Raw genomic sequence first — 18511 nt, 5'->3', positions numbered from 1 at the left:
GTGAGCCGAGATTGCGCCATTGCACTCCAGCCTGGGCAACAAGAGTGAAACTCCGTCTCAAAAAAGAAAAGAAAAGAAAAGAAATGATCCCTCACCGAACCGAGCCTCAGTGCAGTGCGAAGGCTCTGATGATACTCTTTTTTTTTTTTTTTTTTTTTTTTTTTTTGAGACGGAGTCTCGTTCTGTTGCCCAGGCTGGAGTGCGGTGGCGCCATCTCGGCTCACCGCAACCCTTGCCTCCCCGGTTCAAGCGAATCTCCTGCTTCAACCTCCTGAGTAGCTGGGATTACAGGCGCGCGCCACCTCTCTTGGCTAATTTTTGTGTTTTTAGTAGAGACGGGGTTTCACCATGTTGGTCAGTCTGGTCTCGAACTCCTGACCTCGTGATCCACCGGCCTCGGCCTAAGAAAGTGCTGTGATTACAGGCGTGAGCCACCAGCCGCTGATGGTATTCTTTCCTGAGGGCAGGTTTTCACGCCAGAAGCCCCGACAATTATACCTGAGCTGGTTCCACCTAAGCTCAATCCTCCTTCCCTGCCCCCAGGGGCTGAAAAATCTGGGCCCAGGAGGCCTTCCTTGTGCTCTGGGGGGAGGCATTTAAGGGTCCAAGGAAGACGTGACCGAAATGTAAAGCACTGGACGGCTTACCCAATAAGGGACCCAGCGTTTCTTATTACCCAACATCCCCCTGAGTCTGGCTTTTAGAAAAATATGCAAAGCGTCCGGGCGCAGTGGCTCACGCCTATGATCCCAGCACTTTGGAAGGCCGAGGCGGGCGCGGTCAGGAGTTTGAGACCAGCCTGGCCAATATGGTGAAACCCCGTCTCTACTAAAAATACAAAAATTAGCCGGGCATGGTGGCCCCCGCCTGTAGTCCCTCGGGAGGCTGAGGCAGGAGAATCGCTTGAACCTGGGAGGCGGAGGTGGCAGTGAGCTGAGATCGCACCACTGCACTCCAGCCAGCGCGACAGAACGAGACTCCGTCTCAAACAAAACAAAACAAAATATAAAATTAGCCGGGCATGGTGGCGTCTGCCTGTAGTCCCAGCTGCTTGGGAGGCTGAGGCAGGAGAATTGCTTGAACCCAGGAGGTGGAAGTTGCAGTGAGCCGAGATCGCACCACTAAACTCCAGCCTGGGCGAGAAGAGGGAAATTCCGTCTCAGGGGGAAAAAAAAAAGAAAGAAAGAAAAAGAGAAAGAAAGAGAAAGAAAAATATGCAAAGCAACAAAAAAGAGAGCTAGAAAGATGGAAACAACTCAGAAGATCCTTGCTTAACCCGCGTGCGTCACGGGCTACAGGGGTCGGCCCCTCGAGCTAACCCCCACCGGCGCCTGCGCACTGGCCTGGCCCGCGGCAGGAAGCCCCGGCGTGAGACACTTTCGGATTCCGTGACAACGGCCGGATTAAACGTTTTTCTTCTCCTTTGCTACTGAACCTATGCTGTGACTTAGAACACAAGAAACTCCGAGAGGCTGTAGGGATTGTCTTAGCTGTCTCCCTCCTCCGCCGGCACCGCTGAAGGCAGCCCCTATCGAGGGCGCTAAACCTCGGGGCCCTGGGTTTCTATGACGACAAACAGGCGTTCCAGCAAAGGAGGAAGTGAGCGGATGCTGGGCGGGTACGCAATGTGTGGGTAGGATCGCGGGTGTCCCTTTCCCGTCATTTTAAACCAAGAAGCAGTGCGAGGCCTGCCCAACTCGCGAGTTTGTGGAACTGGCGCGCGAGAGCGCTGCCTGTGGGGAAGGTCGGGGTCCCCAGCCGAGCCGCCTGCAGCGAGTGTCCCCCACCAGGTGTGCCGGCGGTCTGCGGGGTCCGCCGAGCGGGTCCTTCCTGCCCTGCTCCTTGACCCTGACCTGACGGTCCACTAAGGCTTCTTAGTAGCGACAGATAACCCCAGAACATAGAGGTCGCCCCAAAAAAGGAAAACCATGCTAGATGAATTCTAAATTGCGATCTGAACCTAAGTACTCAATAGTTGTCATCTTTTTTTTTTTTTTTAATCTTTTTTCCTCTGCCTGCAGGACTATGTGGCAGCCTGCAAGTCCCAGTGCGGCGCTGATTTGTGTCTAAATTAGTTTTCCGGAGGACTATTTCAAATTACTAAAGAGATAGGAGGCATTGTTTATTATGTCTCTCCCGAAAACGCCCTCCACCCCGCTAAACTCTACATCAACATCTGAGAGCAAAAAGTTAAAAGTGTCTGTAGCCAAGGAAGGGACAAGAGGTAAACTTCGTTGATTCTGAAGTCATAAACAGTCATGGCCGTAAGACAGAAATCACCTTCCATTCACCGGTTTTTTAAATCTGATATTCAGAATACCTTGATTGGCTACATTTTTCTAACACACTTGCTTAAATAAAGCAAGAAGTCATTCCTTTTACAGTATTTTGAGTCAGAGTACTGTTTCACTACTCCATCTAAATACAGTTTATAATTTTTTTCAAATGTTGATTTATATATGGTTTTAAATTCAACCTATTTTAAATATCAATAGTTATGTATTTTTTGGTTCCTGGTCTTTGGCTTTAAGGAACTTTGGAAAAAGTAATAGTGAGGCAGGGCGCGGTGGCTCAAGCCTGTAATCCCAGCACTTTGGGAGGCCGAGGTGGGCGGATCACTTGAGGTCAGGAGTTCGAGACCAGCCTGGCCAAATATGATGAAATCCCGTCTCTACTAGAAATACAAAAATTAGCCGGGCATGGTGGCTCGCGCCTGTAGTCCCAGCTTACTCTGGAGGCTGAGGCAAGAGAATCGCTTGAACCCAGGAGGTGAGGTTGCAGTGAGCCAGGATCGAGCCATTGCATTCCAGTCTGGGAGACAAGAGCAAGACCCCATCTCAAAATAAATAAATAAATAGGCCGGGCACAGTGGCTCACACCTGTAATCCCATTTGGGAGGCTGAGGCTGGTGGATCACGAGGTCAAGAGATTGAGACCATTCTGGCCAACATGGAGAAACTCTGTCTACTAAAAATACAAAAATTAGCGGGGGCGTGGTGGCTCGTGCCTGTAGTCCCAGCTACTCAGGAGGCTGAGGCAGGAGAATCGCTTGAACCCGGGAGGTGGAGGTTGCAGTGAGCCGAGATTGCGCCACTGCACTCCAGCCTGGCAACAGAACGAGACTCCGTCTCAAATCACGAAGTCAGGAGTTTGAGACCAGCCTGACCAACGTGGTGAAACCCCGTCTCTACTAAAAATACAAAATTTAGCCTGGTGTGGTGGCACTCGCCTGTAATCCCAGCTACTCGGCAGGCTGAGGCAGGAGAATCACTTGAACCCGGGAGGCAGAGGTTGCAGTGAGCCAAGATCTTGCCACTGTACTCTAGCCTGGGCAACAGAGGTAGACTTGGTCTCAAATAAGTAAATAAAGAAACAAAAAGTAATAGCAGAGATAAGAGAATCTCAATTTAGTACAACGTGCCACTTTGTATTAGCTTTTAGTAATTTTTCTAAATGAGAGCAATTCCTTAAGATTTTCATTCATATGCGGATCTGTACTAGAGTCAGCTAGTGTTATCCTTACCCGGTTCTGTTAAAGCTTTTCCCATCTCACCTGCACCTTGTACTAAAACCCCAAGCCCCATCCAACTTTTTTTTTTTTTCTGTTTCTTTTGATCTCAAGCTCTCAGGAGATTTGGTAATGTAAACCCTAACAACTTTTGATAGTAATCAAAGCATAATACCTCCTTATAGAAATAAACATAAACCATACCATGTTACAGGCATAGATTAAGAAGAATAACAACTCAACCCTACCTGACTGACTTCATAGGAGGGCTTTTCCTACATTATCCCAACTACCTGTCTTTATTACTCCCCTGCCCTAGTCAAGCAGGGTAGAACACTCTTTTTACAGTTCCCATTCCACAGATTTGTCAGCTCAGATTGTTCCACTCTCATTTGCAACAATCCCAGTTCCATCTTTACTTTTAAGCCCAACCCAGAGCCTTTCCACTCTATAAATGCCTCGATTTAATGCAATTATTCTCACCTTTGAATTCATGTAAGAAAAAAATTACTAAATAATTTGACAGCTTGGGGGGAGAGATTTGTGATTTTCATATGAAAGGGAAAATAGACATTCATTCCTGTCTTCTTAAGGCTCTCCCAGTTACCTGAGCAAGTGAAATGAGTTTAGTTTTCAACTTTGAATTGAGAATCATGCAGGTTCATCTTGGTACCTGAGTTTTTGAAACTGTGTCTGATGTAATGTGAGTAGGGTAGGCAAGATGAATGTTATTTTCCTTGACTAGATGATGTTCACTGTTTTAAATATTATTTGTTACTATCTTTGTCAAATAGAAGCAATGTTTCTCTCTGTTAGAAACAGATGGGATTGATGAGGCAGTCTGAGAAGCTGCATCTAACTTAAAAAAATATATAGTAAGAGTTTTTCTTTTCCACTACTTACTTAGGACTTCCTGAGCTAAAGGAGAAAAAAAATATGGTGGATCGTTCAAAACTCCTTCCTACTTCCCTTCAGAATGAGTTCATTCCCAAAGAAGTTCTTCTTTCTCTGACCTATGCGGTCAGTGCTGGTCCTTGTCCTGAAAACTTACTACCTCCTAAGAAAATTAAAACCCCAAAGGTTTGTATGTACATATGTAGAGTAATGGGGAACATTATTTTTTGGGAATCTGATTATTCTTTAAGTATTTATTATGCACATATTATATATTCCAGATAGCCTTAAAAATTTTAAGATTGATTGAGACAGGGTCTTACTACTGTGGCCCAGGCTGGAGAGTAGCGGCCTGATCATTGCTCACTGCAGCCTCGACTACCCTGGCTCAGGTGATCCTCCCACCTCAGCTTCCTGAGTAGCTGGGACTACAGGTCTGTGCCACCACGCCTGGCTAATTTTTGTATTTTTCGTAGAGACGGAGTTTTGCCATGTTGCCTATGCTGGTCTCAAATTCCTGGGCTCAAGCAATCCACCCGCCTCAGCCTCCCAAAGTGTTGGAATTTCAAGTGTGAGCCAACATGCCTGGCCTTAAAAAATTTTTTTAGGCTGTAATCCCAGCACTTTGGGAGGCTGAGGCGGGCAGATCACGAGGTCAGGAGATCAACCATCCTGGCCAACATCATGAAACCCTGTCTCTACTAAAAATACAAAAATTAGCTGGGCATAGTGGCATGCGCCTATAGTCCCAGCTACTCGGGAGGCTGAGGCAGGAGAATCACTTGAACCCGGGAGGCAGAGGTTGCAGTGAGCCGAGATTGCGCCATTGCCCTCCAGCCTGGACGACAGAGCAAGACTCTGTCTCAAAAAAAATTTTTTTAAATAATTTCTTAGATTGAAAACTCCAGTCCTTTGTATAAATTGTTTCCAAGGCTTGAGTATTTCCATTGACCTGTTTTTATGTGGATTTATTAAAATGATAATTGCTACCCTTAATGTTTTTCACTCACTATAGAATTATTCTAGTTTTAGTCTTTATGTCATTTAATAAGAATTCTGCTCTCTTTTTCCTTAGAGTACCCAAGTGCCCTTAATGTAAATACAGTACTTACTCAAAACTATTAATACATTTTATTTGATTAGATCGCCCTCTGCTGGATATTCATGTGTATTTGCTTTTTCCCAGGGCACTCTTCCACGCCTTGTAGACCATGTCTGGCATCACCCTGTTCGAAGGAATAAATTCAAATACCTGATTGACCATCCCGTCTCCCTCACGGGAGCTGGAAGGTAAAGAAGGAAGATAGTAGGGTAGATGCTGATAAATAGAGTTGTTTTCTCATTTTGAATGATTACCTTGGGAGGGGCAGAATTAGAAAAGTCACTGAATCATAGATGATAAAATTTACAGTATCTTTGAATCAGAATACAATCCAGAAGGGCCAAAGACCATCTTTTTGTGTGTGATTATTATCAGTAGGACGGAAATAGGTGCTGGCTTTACATATTTTTGGTTTAAATTTGCTTTTTGCATGCCTTTGTATACTTGTCCCTATACTCTCCTATTCCCTGTTGTACCCTAGTAAAAGGGACAAGATCCAACAGGCAGAATGCCTTTAGTGCTCCTTTTATCTGTGTGTATGTCTTCTTTGTGGACATCTTTAGAAGAAAGAACTAGGTAACATAGCTTCATGATGTGGAAAACCTTGAAAAACAAAAGCTTAATTTCTGGATCTCTCCAAAGGGAGCCCTTAATCTTTATACTGTTTCAGATCAAGTCAGAAAATACTATTTGTTTTTGTCTCATTCCTACAAACATTCTAAGTCATTCTAAGGCGGTCAAGTGGGTCACCATTTTCCCTGTGAAGATTGAGACCTGCTAGTTTTCTATGTATTGTCCACTTATCAATTTACTCCATGCATGCGCCCTCACTTAAATGTCACTTCTTCTGAAAGAAATGTTTACACTTAACATACTTGAGTAGGTTATTTAGTCTTTCTGAAGCCCCATTTTCTCATATGTAAAAAGGGAATAATAGGCTGGGCCAGTTTTGTGTGCCTCCCAGGGATATTGTAAAGCACAAATAAGATAATAGATGCAAGAGCACTTGTAAAACTATAATGTGCTATTTAAGTATAGGTGCTATTACTCAGCTCTGCTTCAGTGCAAGGAAAAGTGGTAGAAACTTGTCTTATTGACTTGCATGTCCTGAGGCTTTATATTTTATTCTATGCCTCTGGATCATGGTTATAATTATTGGTAGCAATAATTAGTATTATGAGTTGTTTGAAGTACTTTGAAAATTAATTAGCTATATCTGAATGTGGCACTAAGCTGACATTACAGTTTTAATGTCGGCCAGGTGCAGTGGCTCATTCCTGTAATCCCAGCACTTTGGGAGGCCGAGGTGGGCAGATCATTTGAGGTCAGGAGTTCGAGACTAGTCTGGGCAACATGGTGAAACCCTGTCACTACAAAAAATACAAAAATTAGCCAGGCGTGGTGGCGCACACCTGTAATCCCAGCTACTTGGGAGGCTGACGCAGGAGAATTGCTTGAACCCGGGAGGTAGAGGTTGCAGTGAGCTGAGATTGTGCCATTGCACTCCAGCCTGGGCGACCCAGCGAGACTCCCTCTCAAAACAAAACAAAACAAAAAATAAAGTTTTAATGTCAAATGACTCTGAGTTGGAATTTTTTAAGTGTGAAGTCAGGTTGACAGGTTAATGCCCCCTCAACCCCACGAAAACATTTTCACTGTAGTCTCAGAACCTGTGAATACATACCTCACCTGGCAAAAGGGACTTTACAGATATGATGAAAGTAAAGGACATTGAAAGGATAGATTATCCTAGATTGTCAGGGTGGGCCCAGCCTAATCACCTGAATCTTTAAAAGTGGAAAAGGAAGGCAGTCAAGTGGGTCAGAGAGATGAGAAAGGAAGAGGACAGATTTGACTTGTGAGAGGAGTTCAGCCTGACATTGCTGGCTTTGAAGATGGAGGAAGGGGAAAAGCAGCCAAGAAATGAATTTGGCTACTAGAAGCTAGGAATTCTAATGACAGCTCAGCCGCCAACTGTCAAGGGAACAGGGATTGCAGTCTTACAACTTTAAGGAACTGAATTCTGTTAACAACCCAAATGAGCATAGAAATGGATCTTCCTCTAGAGCATCCAGAAAGAAACACAGTCCTGCCAACGCCTTGATTTTAGCCCTTTGAGACCCTGTTGGACTTCTGACCTACAGAGCAGTAAGATAATAAATTTGTGTTGTTTAAGATGCTAAATTTGTGGTAATTTGTTATGGCACCAATAGAAAACTAATGCACAAATGCACAGCTAATAGTATTCATAACGAGATAACTTGTCCAGCAACCTCAATCACCCAGAACCCAGCAGTAAAATATAAAACAGCAAAGCAAATATTCTCTGAGTAATATTTTTCGACTCTTTCAGCAGAGTTCAGGCAGAAAATAAATCAGTTTAGATATTTTAAGCAGGAAAGAATCAAATGCAGAACATTGGGTATTTACAAAATTGTTGGAAGGGCTAAAGGAGCTGGTATGAGGAAGTACCTGTGCAAATAACTCCCAGAACAGGGTGACATTGACATCTTCAGATAAAAGACATGTTTATAGATAGACATAACTCAACCAATGATGATTTGAAGAAAAGCTTGAATTATGAACTCCGTTAATAACCTGGGGGCTGAAGAACGAGTTGGAGGATTTCTTAAAGACAAATAAAATCCAGTTATTATGTTATGATTAAAAATCAAAGTTGTTTTGTTTTGTTTTTTGTTTTTTTAAATAAAAATAGATTTTCCAGAAGAGTGGAAGCTGGTGTTTTACCATAGAATTTTATGAAGAAACAAAACATATCTCTAATTATTATTATTATTATTTTTGAGAGATGGAGTTTTGCTCCTGTTGCCCAGGCTGGAGTGCAATGGCACAGTCTCGGCTCACCACAACCTCCGCCTCCCGGGTTCAAGTGATTCTCCTGCCTCAGCCTCTGAAGTAGCTGGGACTACAGGCATGCACCACCATGCCCAGCTAATTTTGTATTTTTAGTAGAGACGGGGTTTCTCCATGTTGGTCAGGCTGGTCTCAAACTCCTGACCTCAGGTGATCCACCCGCCTCAGCCTCTCAAAGTGCTGGGATTATAGGCGTGAGCTACCACGCCTGGCCCTCTAATTATTTTTAATAAAAAATTATATTTCAACAAGTAAATAAAACAGGCTTCTTCTAAAAATAAATAACACAATCACCTCTTAAAGTTTCCACTTCATAATGATACTATTAAAATGGCAATTACATTTCCAACACATGAATTTCTAAGGGACACATTCAAACCATAGCAATACCCAGTACTTTAATAATGTATAGAAATACAAAAGGCTCCTCCAAATCATGAGTGAACTCCCATTCACAATTGTTTCAAAGAGAATAAAATACCTAGGAATCCAACTTACAAGGAATGTGAAGGACCTCTTCAAGGAGAACTACAAACCACTGCTCAACGAAATAAAAGAGAACACAAACAAATGGAAGAATATTCCATGCTCATGGATAGGAAGAATCAATATCGTGAAAATGGCCATACTGCCCAAGGTAATTTATAGATTCAATGCCATCCCCATCAAGCTACCAATGACTTTCTTCACAGAATTGGAAAAAACTACTTTAAAGTTCATATGAAACCAAAAAAGAGCCTGCATTGCCAAGACAATCCTAAGCAAAAAGAACAAAGCTGGAAGCATCATGCTACCTGACTTCAAACTATACTACAAGGCTACAGTAACCAAAACAGCATGGTACTGGTACCAAAACAGAGATATAGACCAATGGAACAGAACAGAGCCCTCGGATATAATACCACACATCTACAACCATCTGATCTTTGACAAACCCAACAAAAACAAGCAATGGGGAAAGGATTCCCTATTTAATAAATGGTGCTGGGAAAACTGACTAGCCATATGTAGAAAGCCGAAACTGGATCCCTTCCTTACACCTTATACAAAAATTAATTCAAGATGCATTAAAGACTTAAATGTTAGACCTAAAACCATAAAAACCCTAGAAGAAAACCGAGGCAATACCATTCAGGGCATAGGCATGGGCAAGGACTTCATGTCTAAAACACCAAAAGCAATGGTAACAAAAGCCAAAATTGACAAATGGGATCTAATTAAACTAAAGAGCTTCTGCACAGCAAAAAAAAAACTACCATCAGAGTGAACAGGCAACCTACAGAATGGGAGAAAATTTTTGCAATCTACCCATCTGACAAAGGGCTAATATCCAGAATCTACAAAGAACTCAAACAAATTTACAAGAAAAAAACAACCCCTTCAAAAAGTGGGCAAAGGATACAAACACACTTCTCAAAAGAAGATATTCATGCAGCCAACAGACACATGAAAAAATGCTCATCATCGTTGGCCATCAGAGAAATGCAATCAAAACCACAATGAGATACCATCTCACACCAGTTAGAATGGCGATCATTCAAAAGTTAGGAAACAACAGGTGCTGGAGAGGATGTGGAGAAATAGGAATGCTTTTACACTGTTGGTGGGAGGATAAACTAGTTCGACCATTGTGGAAGACAGTGTGGTGATTCCTCAAGGATCTAGAACTAGAAACACCATTTGACCCAGCAATCCCATTACTGGGTATATACCCAAAGGATTATACATCATGCTACTATAAAGACACAGGCACACATATGTTTATTGTGGCACTATTCACAATAGCAAAGACTTGGAACCAACCCAAATGTCCATCAGTGATAGACTGGATTAAGAAAATGTGGCACATATAAACCATGGAATACTTTGTAGCCATAAAAAAGGATGAGTTCATGTCCTTTGTAGGGACATGGATGAAGCTGGAAACCATCATTCTGAGCAAACTATCACAAGGACAGAAAACCAAATACTGCATGTTCTCACTCATAGGTGGGAATTGAACAATGAGAACACCTGGACACAGGGTGGGGAACATCACACACCGGGGCCTGTCGTGGGATGGGGGGAGGGGGAGGGATAACATTAGGAGGAATACCTAATGTAAATGATGAGTTAATGGGGGGTGCAGCACACCAACATGGCACATGTATACATATGTAACAAACCTGCACATTGTGCACATGTACCCTAGAACTTAAAGTATAATTTAAAAAATAAATAAAATAAATTATTTAAAAAAATAAAAAAATACAAAAGGCTCCTAAAGTAGCTTCTTGAGAAAATTTGAGTGATGATTACTAAATCAAAATATTCTTTATTTATTAAAAAAATGTTTTTTTTGAGATGGAATCTTGTTCTGTCATCCAGGCTGGAGTGTAGTGGTGTGATCTCGGCTCACTGCAACCTCTGCCTCCCAAGTTCAAGCGATTCTCCTGCCTCAGCCTCCCGAGTAGCTGGGATGACAGGTGCCTGCCACCACACCTGGCTAGTTTTTTAATTTTATTTTTAATAGTGATGGTGTTTCACTATATTGGCTAGGCTGGTTTTGAACACTTGACCTCAGGTGATCCGCCCATCTTGGCCCCCTAAAATACTAGGATTATAGGCGCGAGCCACCGTGCCCGGCCCCAACATATTCTTTAACTCTATGTTTGTGTATATGTGCATAAAATATTGTGTGTATAATATATGTATAATTATATAAAATATATATAATGTATAACATATAATGTATAATGTATACATATGCATTATATATGTATATACAGGTATATACTGTACACATATATGTACATAAATATATGTACATATATGTATATAATATACATACGCACATATGTGTGTATCTACACACACATATATGTACATGAAGCATTCATCATTTTTAGCTAACAAAACAATTGTAATGGCCAACTTCTCCAGCATTTATTGGTGTGAGAAGAACTGCTGTTCCATCATCCTGAGAGCAGCTCATTCAGATCTTTGTGACTATGTAAAACCTGTAAGAGGGTGGAACAGAGAAAGAATCCGGAGGATTGGGAAATACAGCTCTAACATTTTTCCCCTGTACATATCCAAGAGAACCAGAATATCACAGCGCAGGACATCAATAGCTTGATGTCTTTTACTACCAATATATACGTTTAAAAATAGTTGGTCCATGTTGTATATTTCAGGATCTTCCTGGGACACTAGAACTGGCCTGTTTCCACCAACCTCACATGCCACATCAGCTGCCAAATGACACTGCCCTCAAAGCACACCCTCTCCCACCATTTCACAATATTGCAACTGTTATAGTCATTCTAAAATAATTTAAAATTTCATTCATCCATAAAACCTTTCTAGCTTCTCTTAGACTAAAGCCCAACATGTTAAGCATGATTTGCAAGGCTTTCTGTGTTTAGTTCTCTAATTTCAATAATTTTATTCTTCATACTTCAACTGTATATTCAGTCATCCCTCATACTGAGGGATATGTGGGGGATTGGTTCCCAGACACCTGCAGATACCAGAATCTGTGTCCACTCAATTTCTGCAGTCAGCCGTAGATGCGTCAGAAACTCATGTATATATATGGAAAGTTGGCCCTCTGTATATGAGGGTTTCATATCCACTGAATACTGTATTTTCAGTCAGTGTTTGGTTGAAAAAATTCATGTATAAGCAGACCCATGCAGTTCAAGGCTGTGTTGTTCAAGGGCCAACTATACTACGTTTTCAGTTCGCCGAAGTCACCATGTGCTGTTGTGTCTCAGGACCTATGCATATGCTGTTCTCTACACTTTTTGGTTGCTTACCTAAATCCAAATCAGTTTTTTGTTCTCACTAATTGTTACTGCCTCCCGAGGTTTTCCCTGACTTGGTCTAAACTGTATTTGGGTGTTGTTGTTATTAGTTGTTCCAGTAACATTCTATTCTCTGTTACAATGTCTTTATATTATACTTTTCTTTGGTTTGCGAATCTTCCCCTCTATATTGAAGGCCCCCCAATGGTAGGGACTGTGTCTATTTTAAGAAATAGTTCTATATTCCTTTCATCTAGCATATTTTCTGTCACTTATAATATGGTTAATAAATAACTGCTGAGCAAATTAATGAATTTTGGGCACGTTAATGTACAATCCTAGAACCCAGGGCACCCAAATTTAATAATGTAGTTTTTTATTTTTTTTGAGATGGAGTCTCACTCTGTCACCCAGGCTGGAGTGCAGTGGCACGATCTCAGCTCACTGCAACCTTTGCTTCCCAGGTTCAAGTGATTCTCCTGCCTCAGCCTCCCAAGCAGCTGGGACTATAGGCACACACCACCACGCCCAGCTAATTTTTGTATTTCTAGTAGAGATGGGGTTTCGCCATATTGGTCGGGTTGGTCACAAACTCCTGACCTCAAGTGATCTGCCCGCCTCAGCCTCCCAAATTGCTGGTATTACAGGCATGAGCCACTGCAACTGGCCTTGAAATTGTAATATTTCTGTATTGTCATTCTTCACCACTAGAATCAGTTCCATGAGGGTAGGAACTTTTTATTTGCTTTTTTCACTATTAGTGTTCTTAGCTTGCAGTGCCAGGTATGCAGTAGATGCTGAATTAGTCTTTACTATGTAAACCAGTAAATACATTTGGAGTTTATAGAAGGATGTAATGGACAATCATTTCAGGGTACCATTGTAGTGATGAATTAATGCCTATTGTTTTCTGTCATGGAAATCTTAAAAGAGTCAATGACTCAAGATTCCGTCTCCTGGGAGAGTATATTTGGCCTAGCTTAGACCACTGGCCCACATCTTGGTTATCAGAGGATTTTTTTCTCCACTTTTCTTTATTTTGTTTTATTGAACTTCTTATTTTGAAATAATTTAAAGACTCACAGAAAAGTTGCAAATGTGATCAACCCTGGAAAACATTCCAGGGAAGCGTGGTAGAAGATAACTGCTAAGAGATTGTTTAACTTGGCAGTGGTAATCATCATCAGCTTTCTAGAAAATAGTTTCAGAAGAGAGGTATGGGTGGAAATCAAATTGCAGGACAATTTCAGGAAGTTTGATATTTAACACAAGTGATCGATGATAGATCAATCGATTGATCCATTGATAGATCATAATAACATGACAGCGGCCGGGCATGGTGGCTCATGCCTGTAATCCCAGCACTTTGGAAGGCCGAGGCAGGTCACCTGAGGCCAGGAGTTTGAGACCAGCGTGGCCAACATGGCAAAACCCCATCTCTACTAAAAATACAAAAAATTAGCCAGGCATGATGGCACGTGCTTGTAATCCCAGCTACTTGGGAGGCTGAGGCAGGAGAATTGCTTGAATCCGGGAGGCGGAGGTTGTAGTGAGCTGAGATTTTGCGCCATTGCACTCCAGCCTGGGCGACAGAGTGAGACTCTGTGTCAAAATAATAATAATGATAATAACAATCACAACATGACAGCAATGCATGTTCAAGGAAAGATTTTTAGAAGGGGAAAAAGTTTATTATAGGTCAAAGGGTATGTAGAGTTGGAGATACACAGAAGTTAGGACTGATGGAATGAGACTCCTGAGGATATGGGCAAAGACGGAATCAAGCACCTAAGTGGAGGGAATAGCCATAGGAAAGAGAATATATTTTAACCTGATACTGAAGGAAAGGAAAGAGTTTGTGATATGAATGAGAAGTTTCAGGTGGAGAAGAGAAAGAATGTGGGGGAACTCATGTTTAATGCCTCAGTCTTAGTAAAGTGTTATGTAAGGAGATCAGTTTTGCTGACACAGAGGACCATCTTACCCATTAGAAGGATATGTGTGGATCTCACCTGCTGTTATGTGGTATCCAGATAGAAAATTTGTTTTGTAAATATATTTTTCTTACTTTTTAGGGATATTTCTTTTCTGTATGATGTTACATATGCCAAAGGACAGACTAGGGAGAAGGCAGTTTGTCCCCCACATTTGGCCCGTTCATTACAGTCACATGATGGTGTCATTGTGCCCCATAAGGTAAATAAAGTATTTGACAAATAATCTTCTCTCCCTCTGTCTACTTTTAAAAATCATTTTAAAATGATTTTTAATATAAATTTAAAATATAAAACAACGTCATACTATAACAACCTGCATTGCTCACCAATCTTCATAGCATTTTCAAATTACTTCTTAAAATGGGAAAAGGGTATTTAGCAGGAAAAGATCAAAATGTCTTATTTTAAGCCATTTTGCAAACCACAGTTAATCTGTTTTAATCTAAAAAACACAGCGTGGGAGATTATATTGTTTTTCCCTTAGAAATCCACATATAAAGTTGTAGGATTCTTATCTTTGATATCTTGCTAAGTTGAATTTTAAATTCCCTGCTGAATTTAAAGGAAAGGAATCAATAAACTTCTGAATATATGGGATACATGTAACTAATACTAGCACCAAGGTTATTCTTTAATTTATGGTTATTTTAGAGATGTGTGCTCTGGTTAGTTTTTGTCATTTGCTATGACCCACATTGCTAATATTGTTATTTCTCCAATCAAAATTTTTCAACTTAAAAAATAGTATCTCTTTAGGTTAGGAATTAGGATTTGTGCAAGTGAATTTTTTCTCTATTAATATATTCATTCTTTTATTTTGCTTTTCTTTTCTTTTAAGCCAAAGACACTAACAGATACTTTGATTCCTGAAGAATTTCATATTGTGTCAAGTACAGGAGTTTCAGGTTTGGAGTGTTATGATGAGTGAGTACTATGATATGTAAAAAATACCTGTCCCAGCTCGGTGGTCCATGCCTGTAATCCCAGCACTTTGTGAGGCCAAGGCGGGTGGATCATCTGAGGTCAGGAGTTCAAGACCAGCCTGGTCAACATGGTGAAAGCCCGTCTCTACAGAAAATACAAAAATATTAGCTGGGTGTGGTGGCGGGTGCCTGTAATCCCAGCTACTGGGGAGGCTGAGGCAGGAGAATCACTTGAACCTGGGAGGCGGAGGTTGCAGTGAGCCAAGATTGCACCATTACACTCCAGCCTGGGCAACAAGAGTGAAACTCCATCTCAAAAAAAAAAAAAAGAAAGAAAGAATACCTGACAAGTTGAACTGTTTCCTCCTTCCCATACATAGAAGAACCTGAGAATAGTACACTCATATTCCTGAGCAATATATAAACTGAAATGAGGAAACATTTGAGCCAGCCATCCTAATACAATTAAGAAAGATACAAATTGGCAGGGCGCGGTGGCTCATGCCTGTAATCCCAGCACTTTGGGAGGCCGAGGCGAGCAGATCACGAGGTCGGGAGATCAAGACCATCCTGGCTAACACGGTGAAACTCCGTCTCTACTAAAAATACAAAAAAATAGCCGGGCGTGGTGGCGGGCGCCTGTAGTCCCAGCTGCTTGGGAGGCTGAGGCAGGAGAATGGCATGAACCCAGGAGGCAGAGCTTGCAGTGAGCCGAGATCACGTCACTGCACTCCAGCCTGGGCGACAGAGTGAGACTCCGTCTCAAAAAAAAAAATGACATAAATGAAAGAAAAAGATACAAATTGAAAAAAATAAAAACTAAAAGTACTTAAAAGAGTTTGGGATGTTAGTGATTAAATTATTCATATTTTTTCCTGCCATTTAATTTTGAATTTTTTAAAAAATGGAACTTTGTTTTGAATGTGTGACTATGCCCTTTAGGAATGATTTTGAGCAATGATTATGGAGACAAAGGAAAGTAGCCCTCTGAGCCAGCATCTCATAATCCATGCTCCAGGGCTTGGCTCCACATTGCAGACTCATTATCTTGTCATCTTTGATTCCTGTTTATGGGATTGAAAATAGGATCTTGCTTTTATTTTCTGAAACAACACTTGAATGTTTTATAGTTTAGAAAATGAGAACTTTGGACTCAGGTTTTATAATAAAATATCCAGAGGCTGTCACTCTTTTGATATTGTCTTTCCAATATGTATGTTATAATATATTGCATTTCATTGTGATGGTATGTTTCAGAACAATATTTTGCCCAAGAGAACCAAATGAAATTCATTTTTTGGGTAACCTTTTATTTTAATGTAATTTCAGACATAAAAAAGTTGCAAAAATGGGAAAAGGAATGCCTATATACCCTCTACCTTGAGTCACTGGTTGTTTACACTTTGTCTCATTTGCTCTTAAACATACACAAGCATGCATACACATGCACATATTTTCAAACTATTTAAGAGTAAGTAATCAAATACTTCTACCACCAAATACTTTAGTGTGTATTTCCTAACAACCCATTAGTTATAGATCTTTTGGTGACTTTTTTTTTTTTTTTTTTGAGACGGAGTTTCGCTCTTATTGCCCAAGCTGGAGTGCAATGGCATGATCTCGGCTCACTGCAACCTCCGCCTCCCAGGTTCAAGCGATTCTCCTGCCTCAGCCTCCTGAGTAGCTGGGATTACAGGCAGGCACCACGGTGCCTGGCTAATTTTTTGTATTTTTGGTAGAAACAGGGTTTCACCATGTTAGCCAAGCTGGTCTCGAACTCCTGACCTCAGGTGATCTGCCCGCTTTGGCCTCTCAAAGTGCTGGGATTACAGGCATGAGCCACAGCACATGGCTGATTTTTTTTTTTTTTTTTTTTTGAGACAAAGTCTTGCTTTGTCACCTGGGCTGGAGGGAAGTGGTGCAATCTCGGCTCACTGCAACCTCTGCCCCTTGGGTTCAAGCAATTCTCATGCCTCAGCCTCCCGAGTAGCTGTGACTACAGGTGCCTGCCACCACGCCCAGCTAATTTTTGTATTTTTAGTAGAGATGGGGTTTCGCCATATTGGCCAGGCTGGTCTCGAACTCCGGACCTCAGGTAACCCACCTACCTCGGCCTCCCAAAGTGCTGGGATTACAGGTGTGAGCCACTGCACCTGGCCTTGATGAATTTTTTAAAATTTCATCATTTCTTCTGTATGATCATTATTTCTTCTGCCAATTTGTTATTTGGCATTTTACCATATGGAATAATGGATTTCTATTTTATTTGATGGATTTTAATTCTTTACTATCATTATTTTATTTTATTTTTTGGAGATGGAGTTTTGCTGTTGTTGCCCAAGCTGGAGTGCAGTGGCGTGATCATGGCTCACTGCAACCTCCACCTCCTGGGTTTAAGCGATTCTTCTGCCTCAGCCTCCTGAGTAGCTGGGATTACAGGCACCACCACACCTGACTAATTTTTTTTTTTTTTTTTTGTATTTTTAGTAGTGACGGGGTTTCACCATGTTGGCCAGGCTGGTCTTGAACTCCTGCCTTGGCCTCCGAAAGTGCTGGGATTATAGGCGTGAGCCACCCCGCCCAGCCCTTTATTTTTATTTTTTATTTTTTTGAGACAGAGTCTCCCTCTGTCATGGGTGGAGTGCAGTGGCACGATCCCTGCTCACTGCAACCCCCGCCTCCCAGGTTCAAGCAATTCTCCTGCCTCAGCCTCCTGAGTAGCTGGGATTACGGGCGCCGCCACCATGCCCGGCTAATTTTTTTGTATTTTTAGTAGAGACGGGGCTTCATCATGTTGGCCAGGCTGGTTTCGAACTCCTGACCTCAAGTGATCTGCCCGCCTCAGCCTCCCAAAGTGTTAGGATTACAGGTGTGAGCCACCATGCCCGGCCCATTATTTTGATGCTCAAATTTTTCCAGATTTGGCCAATGGCCAAAGGCTGCTCCTTTGAGCTTTCTCTTGTGTTCTTTGGCCATGTCCCCATGATTATTTGAACACTTATTTTCTGGCTTGATAAGACTTCCAGGTTCATCTTGCATTTTCCAACTCCAGCCCTGGAATGGGTGGTGAGTCACTTCTCCAAGCAGTACTCATTCCTTTTAGTGGAGAATGGTACTTAGAAACCAAGATTCTGGGGGTTAGTTGTGCTAATTGATAAACAGGCCAGAAAATTTTCTTAAAATAACATTTACCTATCTTATTTATTGTAGCAAATACACTACTCTCCTCACAGATAGTGAAAACAGGCTATTGCTCTTCCCATCCATGTAAGTACAGTTTATTTTCTAAAATCTTTCTCAGAAAGAATACCTATATACATACACATTTCTTGGTACTTTATTAAACAAAATTATTAAAATTATAGCAGCAACCCAAGGCAATAATTGCCTACAAGTTCATCATCTAATCAGTGTTTTCGTTTTTA

At 41.6% G+C, this 18511-nt stretch overlaps 1 protein-coding gene across 5 annotated transcripts in view; it reads left to right on the top strand.

Annotated features, from left to right (window-relative positions):
* Nucleotides 1-244: 244 nt before the first annotated feature.
* Nucleotides 245-18511, top strand: part of AXDND1 (axonemal dynein light chain domain containing 1) — a 189802-nt gene continuing 171535 nt past the window's right edge. For 2 of the 5 annotated variants that reach the window (XM_055111047.2, XM_055111042.2), the window contains exons 1-7: nucleotides 245-1599; nucleotides 2022-2224; nucleotides 4416-4588; nucleotides 5589-5692; nucleotides 14242-14362; nucleotides 15002-15087; nucleotides 18297-18353. In XM_055111047.2, coding sequence (XP_054967022.2) covers nucleotides 2128-2224; nucleotides 4416-4588; nucleotides 5589-5692; nucleotides 14242-14362; nucleotides 15002-15087; nucleotides 18297-18353 — 638 coding nt within the window. In that variant the 5' untranslated portion in view covers nucleotides 245-1599; nucleotides 2022-2127. Of the gene's footprint in view, nucleotides 1634-2021; nucleotides 2225-4415; nucleotides 4589-5588; nucleotides 5693-14241; nucleotides 14363-15001; nucleotides 15088-18296; nucleotides 18354-18511 lie in introns of all 5 variants that reach the window. The other 3 variants (XM_055111046.2, XM_055111040.2, XM_055111043.2) reach the window with 2 other exon arrangements.

This window comes from Pan paniscus, chromosome 1 (genome assembly GCF_029289425.2).
Source record: "Pan paniscus chromosome 1, NHGRI_mPanPan1-v2.0_pri, whole genome shotgun sequence".
Lineage (NCBI taxonomy): Eukaryota > Metazoa > Chordata > Mammalia > Primates > Hominidae > Pan > Pan paniscus.
This window is presented reverse-complemented; position numbering and strand designations above follow the sequence as displayed.